Source organism: Chrysochloris asiatica, unplaced genomic scaffold (genome assembly GCF_000296735.1).
Source record: "Chrysochloris asiatica unplaced genomic scaffold, ChrAsi1.0 scaffold00576, whole genome shotgun sequence".
NCBI classification, from domain to species: domain Eukaryota; kingdom Metazoa; phylum Chordata; class Mammalia; order Afrosoricida; family Chrysochloridae; genus Chrysochloris; species Chrysochloris asiatica.
In genome coordinates, this window is record NW_006409094.1 from 314,195 (window position 1) to 325,715 (window position 11,521).

At 44.7% G+C, this 11,521-nt stretch overlaps 1 protein-coding gene and 1 pseudogene across 2 annotated transcripts in view; both read right to left on the reverse strand.

Moving 5' to 3' along the window:
• Positions 1-11,032, reverse strand: part of NAA35 (N(alpha)-acetyltransferase 35, NatC auxiliary subunit) — a 123,350-nt gene extending 112,318 nt beyond the window's left edge. The window contains exons 1-2 of one of the 2 annotated variants that reach the window (XM_006877729.1): positions 10,908-11,032; positions 9,929-10,057 (exon numbers count right to left, since the gene is read on the reverse strand). In XM_006877729.1, the coding sequence (XP_006877791.1) occupies positions 9,929-10,052 (124 nt within the window). In that variant the 5' untranslated portion in view covers positions 10,053-10,057; positions 10,908-11,032. The remainder of the gene's footprint in view (positions 1-9,928; positions 10,058-10,907) is intronic. The other variant, XM_006877730.1, reaches the window with a different exon arrangement.
• Positions 6,638-7,860, reverse strand: LOC102826748 (annotated as a pseudogene).
• Positions 11,033-11,521: the final 489 nt, after the last annotated feature.

Below are 11,521 nucleotides of genomic sequence, written 5' to 3' on the forward strand. Positions count from 1 at the left end.
GGAGCAGCTGGTAGTTTCGAACTGCTGACCTTGCGGTTCACAGGCCGATTCGTAACCACTACGCTACTTCAAAGACTGATATATTATCTATCAGACAAAACAACAGTGATGACACTATTCAAAAATAATTTGGACTAACTAGTGAGCTATAGATTCAACATAATCCCAATGAAAATCGCAGTAGCAATTTTATAAACACAGAAAAGCTAATCCTTTAACTTTATATGGGAAGAAACCCCAAATAGCCAATTTTGAAGAACAACAGCAAAGTAGAGGGCCTCATGCTCTCCAGTGCTGCAGGATAGCACTGGGCTGTTACTGCAAAGTTGCAGTTCAAACCCACCAGCCACTCCTTGGAAACTCTTTCAGAGTCGCTATGAGTCGGAACTGACTCAATGGCACTTAACAACAACAACATACAACATATAGCTGCAGTAATCAAAACGGACTGATACTAGTATAATGACAGACACATAGACCAATGAAGGAGAACTGAGAACCCAGAAATAAACCCAAGCATCTACGGACAACTGATTTGTGACAAGAGTGCTAAGTCCATTCAATGAGGAAGGAAACATTTTTACAAGTGCTACTGGCAAAACTGGATTTCCAAATGCAGAAAAATGGTGGACAATCAATACCTCATTTTATACATAAAAACGAACTCAAAAGGACCTGAATGTTAACACGAAAGCTATAAAGTTCTTGGAAGAAAACAAGAGAAAAAGCTATGAAACCTAATTATTTTAACAGACTGTTAAATACAACACAACAACAAAGGCATGAGGCAACAAAAGACAAAAGAGATAACTGAGACCTCATAAAAATCATTACTTGTGTTCATCAAAAGATTTTATCCAAGGAACAGACAACTTATAGACTGGAAAAATCTATTTGGAAACTACTTACTAGTGTCTTGTTATTATTAAGTGCCATCAAGTCAGGCTCCAACTCACAGCAACCCTGTATAGAGTTTCCAAGGAACAGATGGTGAGCTTGAACTGCTGACCACACAGTTCAAACAGACCTTGCAGTCTAGCGCATTAACCCACAGTGTCATACCACCAAGACATTAGGCAGTAGAGACACACAAACCAAAATAATTTGATACCACCTCACCCTTATTGGAACGGTAATGATCAAAAAATTAGAAAACAAGTGTTGGCTAGGAAGTGATAAGAACCCTTATCCACTGATAACGTAACATAGTACAACTGTTTTCCACATAAAATTAGATTCTGTGGTAACAGAATCCTGGTGTGGCACTGCAGGATAATGTACTGACCACAAGGTCGGTTTGAACGACAAAGTTAGCAGTTAAAACCTCAGCCACTCCTCGGAAACCTTATACAGGATCACTATGAGTCGGAACCCACTTGACAGCACATAACAGCAAAAGCATTAAGTGCACGAGTTATACAAGAAGACTACTGCAAGTCGTATCACCTAGATGTATAGTAGAAAAAATTTAAGGGGGCAGGGCAAAATGACAAATGCTACAACTAGCTTTATGAAAAAACACCCTGTTCTTAAAGTGCTGTCGAGTCGGTTCCGACTCATAACAACCCCGTATAGGGTTTCTGAAGAGTGGCTGGTGAGTTTGAACCACCGACCTTGTGGTCAAGTACTTATCCTATGGCACCAAATATCGCAGAAAAAAAAAAGCTGTAGCTGTTAGATACAAATAAACACCTCATGGAATTAATTTTCTTGGTCCAAGGATTTGGGGTAGTGATCTTTTGAGCCTACTATTATTGAGAGTTTCCATTCTTCCTCCTAGTTCAGTGGGGAGGGTCTAAAAACTTGCAACGGGCCATTCAAGATACCACTTGGTCTGTAATCACCTGGAGCAACAGAGGAAGAAAGAGATCCAAGAAATCCAGGAATCTTAGAAGGAAACAGATGGTGCCAGGCTGCCATTACCCAACATTTTGATCAGGGACCCAACAGAAGAATCTTGAGAAACACAACTTCAAATTTTTATTGTAAACCAGACTCACTATGCACAAAGAGACTGGAGTGACCCCTAAATCTATTGCCTTGAAACAACTTTTGAAGCTGGAACTAAAAGTACTCACCATGTTTTCCTTTGTTTTTTCCTTTAACTTTTTTATTTGTGAATTGAGTGAAGGTTTACAGGCAAGAGCATCAGTTTCACATTCAACAAATCTGTTTCATGTCAATGACTGCAATCCCCTCCATGCAATAATAACAGTTATCCTACTTCCTCCCTGTGGTTCCTTTTTCCATTCCACCCACCTTCCCATCCCATCTCAACCAGGTCCTTAGGTACATGTTGTCCTTTTAATTCTGAATGACCATCCCATGGTGAGCATACCTTAAAGTGTTGTTCTCCCCCTATATACCTATCTACTGCTTGGCTGAAAACTCGGCCACGAGGGTAAGTTCAGTTCCAGACCTGAAGGGTGGTCAAGGGCCATAATCTTGGGTTTCTCCAGTCTCTTTCTGACCAGTAAGTCCGGTCTTTTAAAAATAATTTTCAGTTTGTTCTGTCTTTTCTCCCATTCTGTCCGAGGCCTTCTAATGTGATTCCTTTCCGAGCAGTTGGTAGTGGTAGCCAGGCACCAGCTAGCTCTGGTCTCAGAGGCATGGAGACTCATGTTGTTCACATGTTCCACTTAGTCCACTGGATTAAGTCATTACATGCATCTTCAATTGTCATCACTGTTCTTTCCGATAGCCATTTTTAAACTAAACAACAATCTATCTCAAAATAGAAAGAATTTTTGTCTTGAGCATTGTATCCCATTGACCCACTGACTCTTTTTCAACTCACAGTGACCCTATAGGACAGAGAAGAACTGCTCCTTTGGGTTTCTAAGGCAGTAAATCTTTACAGGCATAGGCTCATCTTTCTCCTGAGAAGCAGCTGGTGGGTTTGACCACCACCCTACGGAGGATCATCCACATGAGAACAAAATGACAAGAGCAACTCTAAAGTACAGTGAAAACTTTCATGAGTACAAAATATAAGTTGTTGGTTGTTGCTGTTGTTAAGTGCTGTCATGTCAGTTGCGACTCACAGCTATCCTGTATAAGATTTCTGAGGAGTGGCTAGAGGGCTTGTACTGCCAACACTGAGTTAACAGTCCAGTGCTTATCCTTCAGAGACACACCCAAACTCTGTGTATAAGTGAAGTGTGGTGAGACAACAAGGCAGAGATACAGGCAGTTTCTGTGTTAGGAATGATGCCCATTCCTAAGTGTGCTGGCAAGTCAAATTTGTAAGTTTCTATGGGTATTACTTGCAAGGGGAAAGATGGGGCTAGATGGCTTTCTGCTCCCTCAAAGATTTAAAGCCTTGGCAACCCCGTACAGGGTCACGATGAGTCGGAACTGACTCCCTGGCACTTCACAACAATAACAACGAGTTCATCTTTAGTATTACTTTCGTGTAGTGATTTAAAAGCTTAAGGTACACCAAGTGAAATTGATTCTGATGAAGAGTTTGTTACCAGTAGAGACAGACTCAATCATTTCAAAGGGCCAATTTATACAACAACAAAGGGTAAGCACAAGTTGTCCATAAGACTGACATTCATTAACACAGGACCAGCATATAGTGAGAAAGGTGATATAATGTTGAAGAATGTCACCACTATCAATGAAATGCACATGTAAAAATTTGTTGAATGGGTATATATTTCCACCAAAAAATAAAACAATCATCATCATTTGGAAAAGATTAGAAAATACAAGAAGAGCCTCAAGATCTCGGGCCTTGAGCTTCAAGTTATAGGGAGTGTGGAGGGAATATGTGCCATCTGCCTAATAGGAAAAAAAAAGAAATGATCCAAGTTAGAAGACTGTACTTGATCCAGAGAACTTTGAAGAGCCACTAACACAATGAGTAAAGACAGGCATGAAAAACAACTTTGTCGTCAGTATGCAGGTTATTTTACAGTGATGAGGCTAGCCAAATGCTCTCACGCTGTTACTAAAAAGGAGAGAGCACTATGATAAAGATAACTGAAAGGTAAATGGTGTGGTGGTTGTGTGCTAACCAAGTCAATTCCAACTTACAGAGTTTCTGAGGCTATACATTTTTACTGAAGCAGAAAGCCTCATCTTTTTCCTGCAAAGCAGCTGTTAACAACAGCAATTAGCAGCCCTTATCGAAATCCACTACACTACTAGGGTTCCTTAGAAACCACAATTGTTAAGTACCATCGAGTCAGTTCCCACCCAAAGCAACCCTATAAAGGGTTTCCAAAGAGCAGCTGATGGGTTTGAACAGCCGACCTTGTGGTTCAAACTGACCTTGCAGACCAGCACATTACCCTGCAGTGCCACTAGGACTCCTATTAACAGAGTCTAAATCACAATCAAGGCTATGTATCTGACTATTTCAAGAAGGGAAAGCAAATTATTAATACCATAGGCTCAACATTTTAGTTTCCAGATATATATACATTTGTGCCAGTTGAGGCAGTTCAAGAGCTAATTATGCAAAAGGTAAATAAAATGGGATGATGTTGGCAAGAAAATGACTTGCCACCTTCTCTCAGTAAGCACTGAAGCAGGGATTAAACCATCTCTCCTATCCAAGGTTTGTCTACTAAGGCTGATTTATGATGAAACAAAGCCAAGCCAAAGCACCTCTTCCGAGCAGTACTCTACAAATACAAGTAGAGAATATAAAAGTTCTTGGAAAATGGAATGAAAAACTATGCAACTTTCCCTCAAACTTTCTGAAGCCCCTCATATAGATGAAAAGCAGTCGAATGAAAACTAGAGGACCTCTAAACCAAAAACAACCACCATCAAGCTGATTCTGACTCATAGCAACCCTACACAGGTTTCCAAGGCTGTAAATCTTTACGAGTGCAAAAAGCCTCATTTTTCTCTCATGGAGCAGTTGGTGAGTTTGAATTGCTGATGCTGTGGTTAGCAGTCTAGTGCTTATTCTATAGTGCCACCAGGGCCCCTAGAGGGTATCCAAGGTCAGACTTAACTGAGACTAAATTCTGCAGACCTGTCCTCTTCACTGTAATATGCATCACTCCAGATGAACAGGCTGTCCTAGGGTACTCAAATCCACAGGATGAAAATGAAACAACTGCCTAGAGTGTCAAATTACCCGATGATTTGGGAGAGAAAGAAGTTTAAAATAAATGGGAAAATTATGTAAAATGCAAACTTTCTCATGAATTTTTTAAGATGGAAAGCTAAGATATTTCCTATGGATGAATAAGCTGTTGTGAACTCCATAAACAAATTTGGGAAGAAAAGGCTGAAAGGTTTATGTGTCCACTCTCTGTTGTCATTGAGGGAAATGTCTTGTAACTTTTAATACTCCAGCATTCACCAGTGAAATCACATGAACTTTATTTGTTCTCACACACAAGGGTTTTTAAAAGTTCGTGTAAAAATTCCATTATCTTTTCATTCCATTTTCCATGAACTTTTTTTTTTTTAATATGGAAACTCCATCTTTATTGGCTGTATGAACATCTCTGTGTGGTCTGTACATACATTTCATACTTCATAGTGCAGGGCTGGAAGGGAGAGCCGAGGGGAGGCCCCCAGCAGCAAGACAGCGCATCCCACTTGCCCCAAAACCCAAACCACTCTGTGCAAAGCAAGCCTACAGCCCCTGCTCCCTCTTCCTCCTAGGGGAAATCACTGTATGGGGAGGGGCCAGGGGTCAATGATGCAGGAAGAAATACAAGGGTACGTGTTAGAACCAAACTCTGAAGCCCAACAGGCAAGTGGTACAAGCAGCAAGCTGGGGCACAGGGTGGGGGTGGGACTAGGGACCAAGCTGTCCCTATGAGTTCACTTGGCTACAGCTTTGGGGTCTTGCGTTCATCATGGCAGGAGAAACATGTCCAGGAAGCTAAGGACAAGGGTGCCACAGGTGAGCAGAGGATCGGGAAGGGAGACAGGAGCAAAGGCCCCAGTGTCTCCCCACCCCCACAGACCTTCTGTTTTAACATGTAATGGGAACCAAGCTGTATGTACAGTGGAGACAGTGGATGAGACCTTTCTGAGTGGGACTAGGGTGCCTGAGCAGGTGGTGGGGAGAAAGCCAGCTCAGGGAAAGAATGGAGACCCTAGAGGAGTCTTCTGGGGACAGCAGCCAGTGAAAAGCAGAGAGGTGAATCCAAAAGAGCCCCCCCTAGCCCAGCCAGGGGGAATGACAGCAGCAACTGGTTTACACAACGAAGTTAAAAAAAAAAAAAAAAACAGATCACATGGAGAAATTTAAAAACAAAAGGAGAGGGAAGAATAAAAGGACAAATATTGTGGTCAGTAAGCGAGGGATGGTGTTTCTAACCCCTGGCCTTTGCAAAGCCTCAGACCCAAATAGTAGCTGAAAATGGGCTGCTTACTCCTCTACTCACATGGAGCCAGGGAGCCGACTGGCCCAGCCATGTATCAGTTACCATTCTTTGGGTCTGCTCCTGTCCAACTAGGAGTCAGGCCCAGGGACTGATGACAACAGAGACAGCACCAGGTCAGAGATGCTGGGCACAGAGGAGCTTGCTTGGCAGGGGCTTAACCTGGTAGTAGGCAGAGTGCTTATGCACACCCTGGGGCATGTCAGCAACTGAGTATCTGGTCCTGTCAAAGGTAAGAGGAGGGAGAAGGAGAAGGTCCAGAGGAGTAACCCCTAGCCACTCACAGGGTGTAGATCAACTTTGACTTTCTCCCCACAGCTCAGCATTCTGATGGAGGGGAAGAAACCCCCAGAAGGTACAACAGCATCTTTCTTCCCAATGATCTTGCCATTCTGGGTGAAGAAAACCACCACCTTCTTGCCCTCATGCTCCTGCTCGACCTCTTCCCCATCTTCGTCCTCTTCCTCCTGATGCGAGTACATGACATTCCGAACATTCTGGACAACCCAAGCAGTCGGGGACAGGATCACCATGTCACAACTGTCATCACTGTCACCCTCACTGTCTAGAATGTAGCCTCGGGAGAACTTAATTCCACAGCCCATAACATCCCCTTTGTAACAGCAGGGCCAAAGGGGTCCCCTGCACCACTGCCGTGGAAGATCTTGCCATCGGCATGATTCGCCACAGACCCTCTGCTCGGCCCAGGATGCCTGTTCTTGGGATAATCCTTCCGGGCCAGTCCCAAAGCGATGTAGCATTTCTCTCCAGGGTCCACAATCTCCACCTCAAAGTAGTGGCTGCGGGTGCTCAGTGGGTGCCGGGCCTGGGCCAGCCCCACATCAACGATGCTCTTTCCCTTGCCCAAGTACTCTGACATCATGCAGCCGGCCCGTCATCTTCAAAACTGTCCACCATCATGACACTGTCATCTTCACGGTCCAGCTCTGCACTGCACCTCCTCACCCAAGGAGTGCATGCCCACTGCAGGGAACAGCCCATCCGGGGACATGGGCATGATGGTGGAGCCCACGACTTCCAATTTTTGGTGAAGAAAATCTGGGCAGTCTGCACATCAAATGACGCAGGCTCAATGCCACAGCCAATCCAGTCCCCAAAATTACACTTGGACCCAAACTGACGGCCCTTGGCTCAATCAACCATTGTACAACTTGCCATAATCAGCGTGGAAGGCTACAGAATCAGGCAACCAGCCAGACTGGTGATCCAAGCTGCCCACAATAGACACCTCAAAATAATTACTGTCCTTGGTCAAGGGTCGAAAAGCCACATAGCAGCCAACTTCACCAGAGTTTCTATGATAACTCAAAGTGTCTTCATCTACAAGGATGGGCTTGAACCTCTCCTGATATCAGAAAGCCCAGGCTTCTCAAATCTCCTGGATCCACTGGCGCCAATTCAGAAACCAGTAGTGCAGGTTGAGGTCATCCATCTTGTTCATGAGAACAAACCTGGGCCTCCAAGTCCTCCTCATCTATAGGCCTGCCTCTCAGCTCCACTCCCTAGCTCTTCAGCTGCCGCCACCACACACATCCAGGTCCCAGCTCTTCCTACGTTCCTGAGTCTCCATGAACTTTTTGAAACCCCCTTCTAAAACCCTCCCAATTCCACTGTTTATCATCCTAGTCCAGTCAAGGCCCTAATACCTCAACCTGGGGTGACTGAAATTGATCTCGATATTGCAGGTTCTCTTCATCCAAATCCTTCAAAAATAATACTGTCACATTAACCTTCTTTTTATACTTCTAACTCTGACTCAAACGAACACTAAATAACAAGTACCATTACTGAGTACTTTACATTCATTATCTCAATTAACCCCCAAAATTCTATAAAGTAGAAAATTTTGGTTTACAGAGGTTTCTCTGTTTACCAAGGTCACTGAGATAAAAGCAGCAGAGCTAGGGCTACAGCCAACTTGGATTCAAAAGCTTACTATGCTATTAACTGAGAAGCTACTATGTCCAGGAGTTCCTGGGTGGTGCCAACAGTTAAGTACTTAGTTACTAACAAAAGAGGTTGGCAGTGTGAATCCATCCAAAAGCAACTCTGAAGAAAGGCCTAAAGGCCTACTTAGCAAAGATCACAGCACTTAAAAACCCCCGTGGAGGACAATTCTATTGTGAAATACATGGAATTAAATACAAATACCTGAAATAAAAAAATATCTATTTTGACTCAATGGCAACCAGTTTTGTTTTTCACTATGTCCAACCCATTGTGCTGAATAGTAAAAGATACATATTTTCAATTTTATGCACAAAACCTTTCAAGACTTCCCACTGCCTATAAACCAAACTCAAATAAATAAATAAAATGGCCCTGCAGACCCTCTACAATTTCCAGCATTGAATATTCTACTATAGCCAAGCAGTTTCTAAAGCACAACTCTTCCTGAGCTAGAGCTCAGATGGTTCACCTTTACCTACAGAAACTCGCCCTCTCCCATAAGGCCTTCTCAAACCCTTCCTTAATTGTTTATATTCCGAATAACAGCGTAGTGGTTACAAATAAGGCTGCAAAACTTAAGGTCAGCAGTTCAAAACTACCAGCTGCTCTGTGGGAGAAAGATGAGGCTTTCTGCTCCTGTAAAGATTTACAGACTTGGAAATCCTGTACAGGGTCGCTATGGGTCGGAACCGACTCGACGGCACCTAACAACAACAATGTATACCACTTAAAAAGCATGAATCTCTTAACAGGCCTTGCACTACTGGAATCCTACCTAGGACCAGAGTTCCCTTGGGACATATCTGTCCTACTTAACTGTATCAAAACCCATATTATCTGAAAAAAAAAGAACACTATCTCCTTTGATTTCAGCATGCCTTCCATTGCTGAAAACACCAGGCATCAACAAAAATTTCAAAGCACAAAACAATTCAGCCATGGAAGGGTTACGCGATGTTTGAAAGAAAGTCAGACAAGCCAACTACTTGAAAACCTGGGGCTAAAAAAATCTAAGAGAGCGGGAGTGGAAAAAAGAGGCACACTTCCAAGGAGTAGCCACCTTGATTAAGAGGAAAGTAGTCTGTGGCTGGTACAAAATGAACCAAGTGGGGCAGTGGTACAAAATGAAGTCTGAATGGCAGCAAAACAGTTGAGGTGTGCCATAGAGAAGAAGCTTAGATTTGACTCAACTACGGGCAACAGGAAACTATTGGAGGTTCTTCAACAGAAATCTGATATTTTCAAACATTAAAGATACAAAAATATATCAACATCTCGAGTTTGACAAAATTAGTGTTTGCATAGCTAGAAATTATGTACTCTCCAACCTGCTAAAAAGTTAGAAAAATGTAATAAAGGAAACTGCCTCAACAGCTATATTTAGTACTATGCCAAATATATCCTGATTTTAAGTGAAATGAAAAATTAGAGGCCTGTGAACAAGTCAGTGTGGTTAGCAAACTTGACAAACTCACACTTACTGGTGTAGTTTTTTTTCTTTCCTTTCTTGACATAGTTTAGACATCACAATGCAGTTTTCATCTTTACCCTTCCCCAGAGTTTGAATTTCTATACCAAAACTTCTAACTCACCTCGACAAGCTTCTTCAAAATCTTGGGTTATGTCCACCCAGCTTGCACTGCCTTTTTCCATTTTTTCTGGTACACTGAGCTCCCATCCTGAATCATCATCTTCTAGAGAAGCTTTCACAACCATTATGTCTGTAAGAAGGACACTGGTTCACACAAGAGGCAACTTTCAGGGCAAAGAGGATTTGCAAAACATGTGTCTTTGTTTTTAAAGAATTGGGTTTAAGTCTTAGAAAACTAAGCACAACTCTTCGGAGTCAGAGAAAAGTACTGCAAAAAATTACCTTATCCCAATTAGTCTTAAGACAATTCACACCACTGCTTCTCATTTGTTAATAACCCACCACCTCCCAGGGCTCATAAAAGATGTGCTTTTTTTTCCGTAAGTTTCATTTGTGTGTGTGTTTGTGTTACAAATCGCACACCATCACACCACTCGCCCAACTCCAGAGCTTGTAACTTTCAACTCGGCCATAAACGACCAGGACAGAGTCCCCTCTCGCAAGCGGCCAATGGCTAGGTCTAGGTGGCCCTTCATCTACCCAACGCTGGCTGGGCCAACCTCTCCCTGGCAGGGGCAGGACCCGGGCACAGCTTCTCAGGGAACACAGCGTTGGCGATCACAGCAAGGTTCCACCTGCCAGGCCCAGAGTTGGGCACGCACCTGAGACCGGGACGCGCCACCAGGTCCGCCCGGCCCGGCCCCGGCCCCACAAGCGCGGTAGCAAGGACAGCGCTGTCGCCGCGCGGGAGGGCGGAGACGCCGGGTGCCAGGTCGTAGTACCAGTTAACACCAGACGAGGCCTGGGCCTCGGCGGGCACCGGGCAACCGGCAGCCCGCGGCTCCTACCTGAAGCGCGGCGGGAGGGCCGGGGCCGCAGGGTGACCTGGCGTCCCGAGAGTCTGCCACACGCGTAGGGGGCTGCGGCTCTGGAAACTGGGGAAAAGGGGGTCCTAATGGTTCCGCAAAGGCGATCCCTACCTACTTCTCCCGTGGCCACACGCGCCGCTTCGCACAGTCCTGACCGCGGAAATAACGACGCCTCCTCTGCTGCCGCCGCCCCCTCCCCTCTCAGCCCAGCCCGACCGGCTACGTGAGCGCATGCGTACGCCTGGTGTGCGCGACCCCGCCCCCTCCTCCTTACTCCTGGGGACATCGCACTCCTCGACCACACCCCCTCCCTCGCCACAGCCGAGCTTCGGCCGACGGCGACTGCCTTCTCTTCTCGCGGGATTAAGACGTTCTCGCGAGATCAAAATGTATCTTCTTTTTCCTCCCTCCCGGCGAGTGCTAGATAGTGGGCGGATTCTGGTGGGGCACGGAATCGGAGACCTTGGTATTACCTTACCTTTTGCAAATCCTGCGACGTTCTTAGAAAGGTGTTAGCGAAAGTAGGAGAAAGCAAACGAAGTAACCCGTAGACGCCAACAATTGGCCTGTCCGACTCCAGGAGCACCAGCAAACTACTGCTGCGTGTTGTTAAGTGCCACCGAGTCGATTCCGACTCACAGCAATACTGCATAGGGTTTCCAGGAGCGGCTGATGAGCTTGAACTGCTAATCTTACAGTTCAAACCGACCTTGCAGTACAGCGCA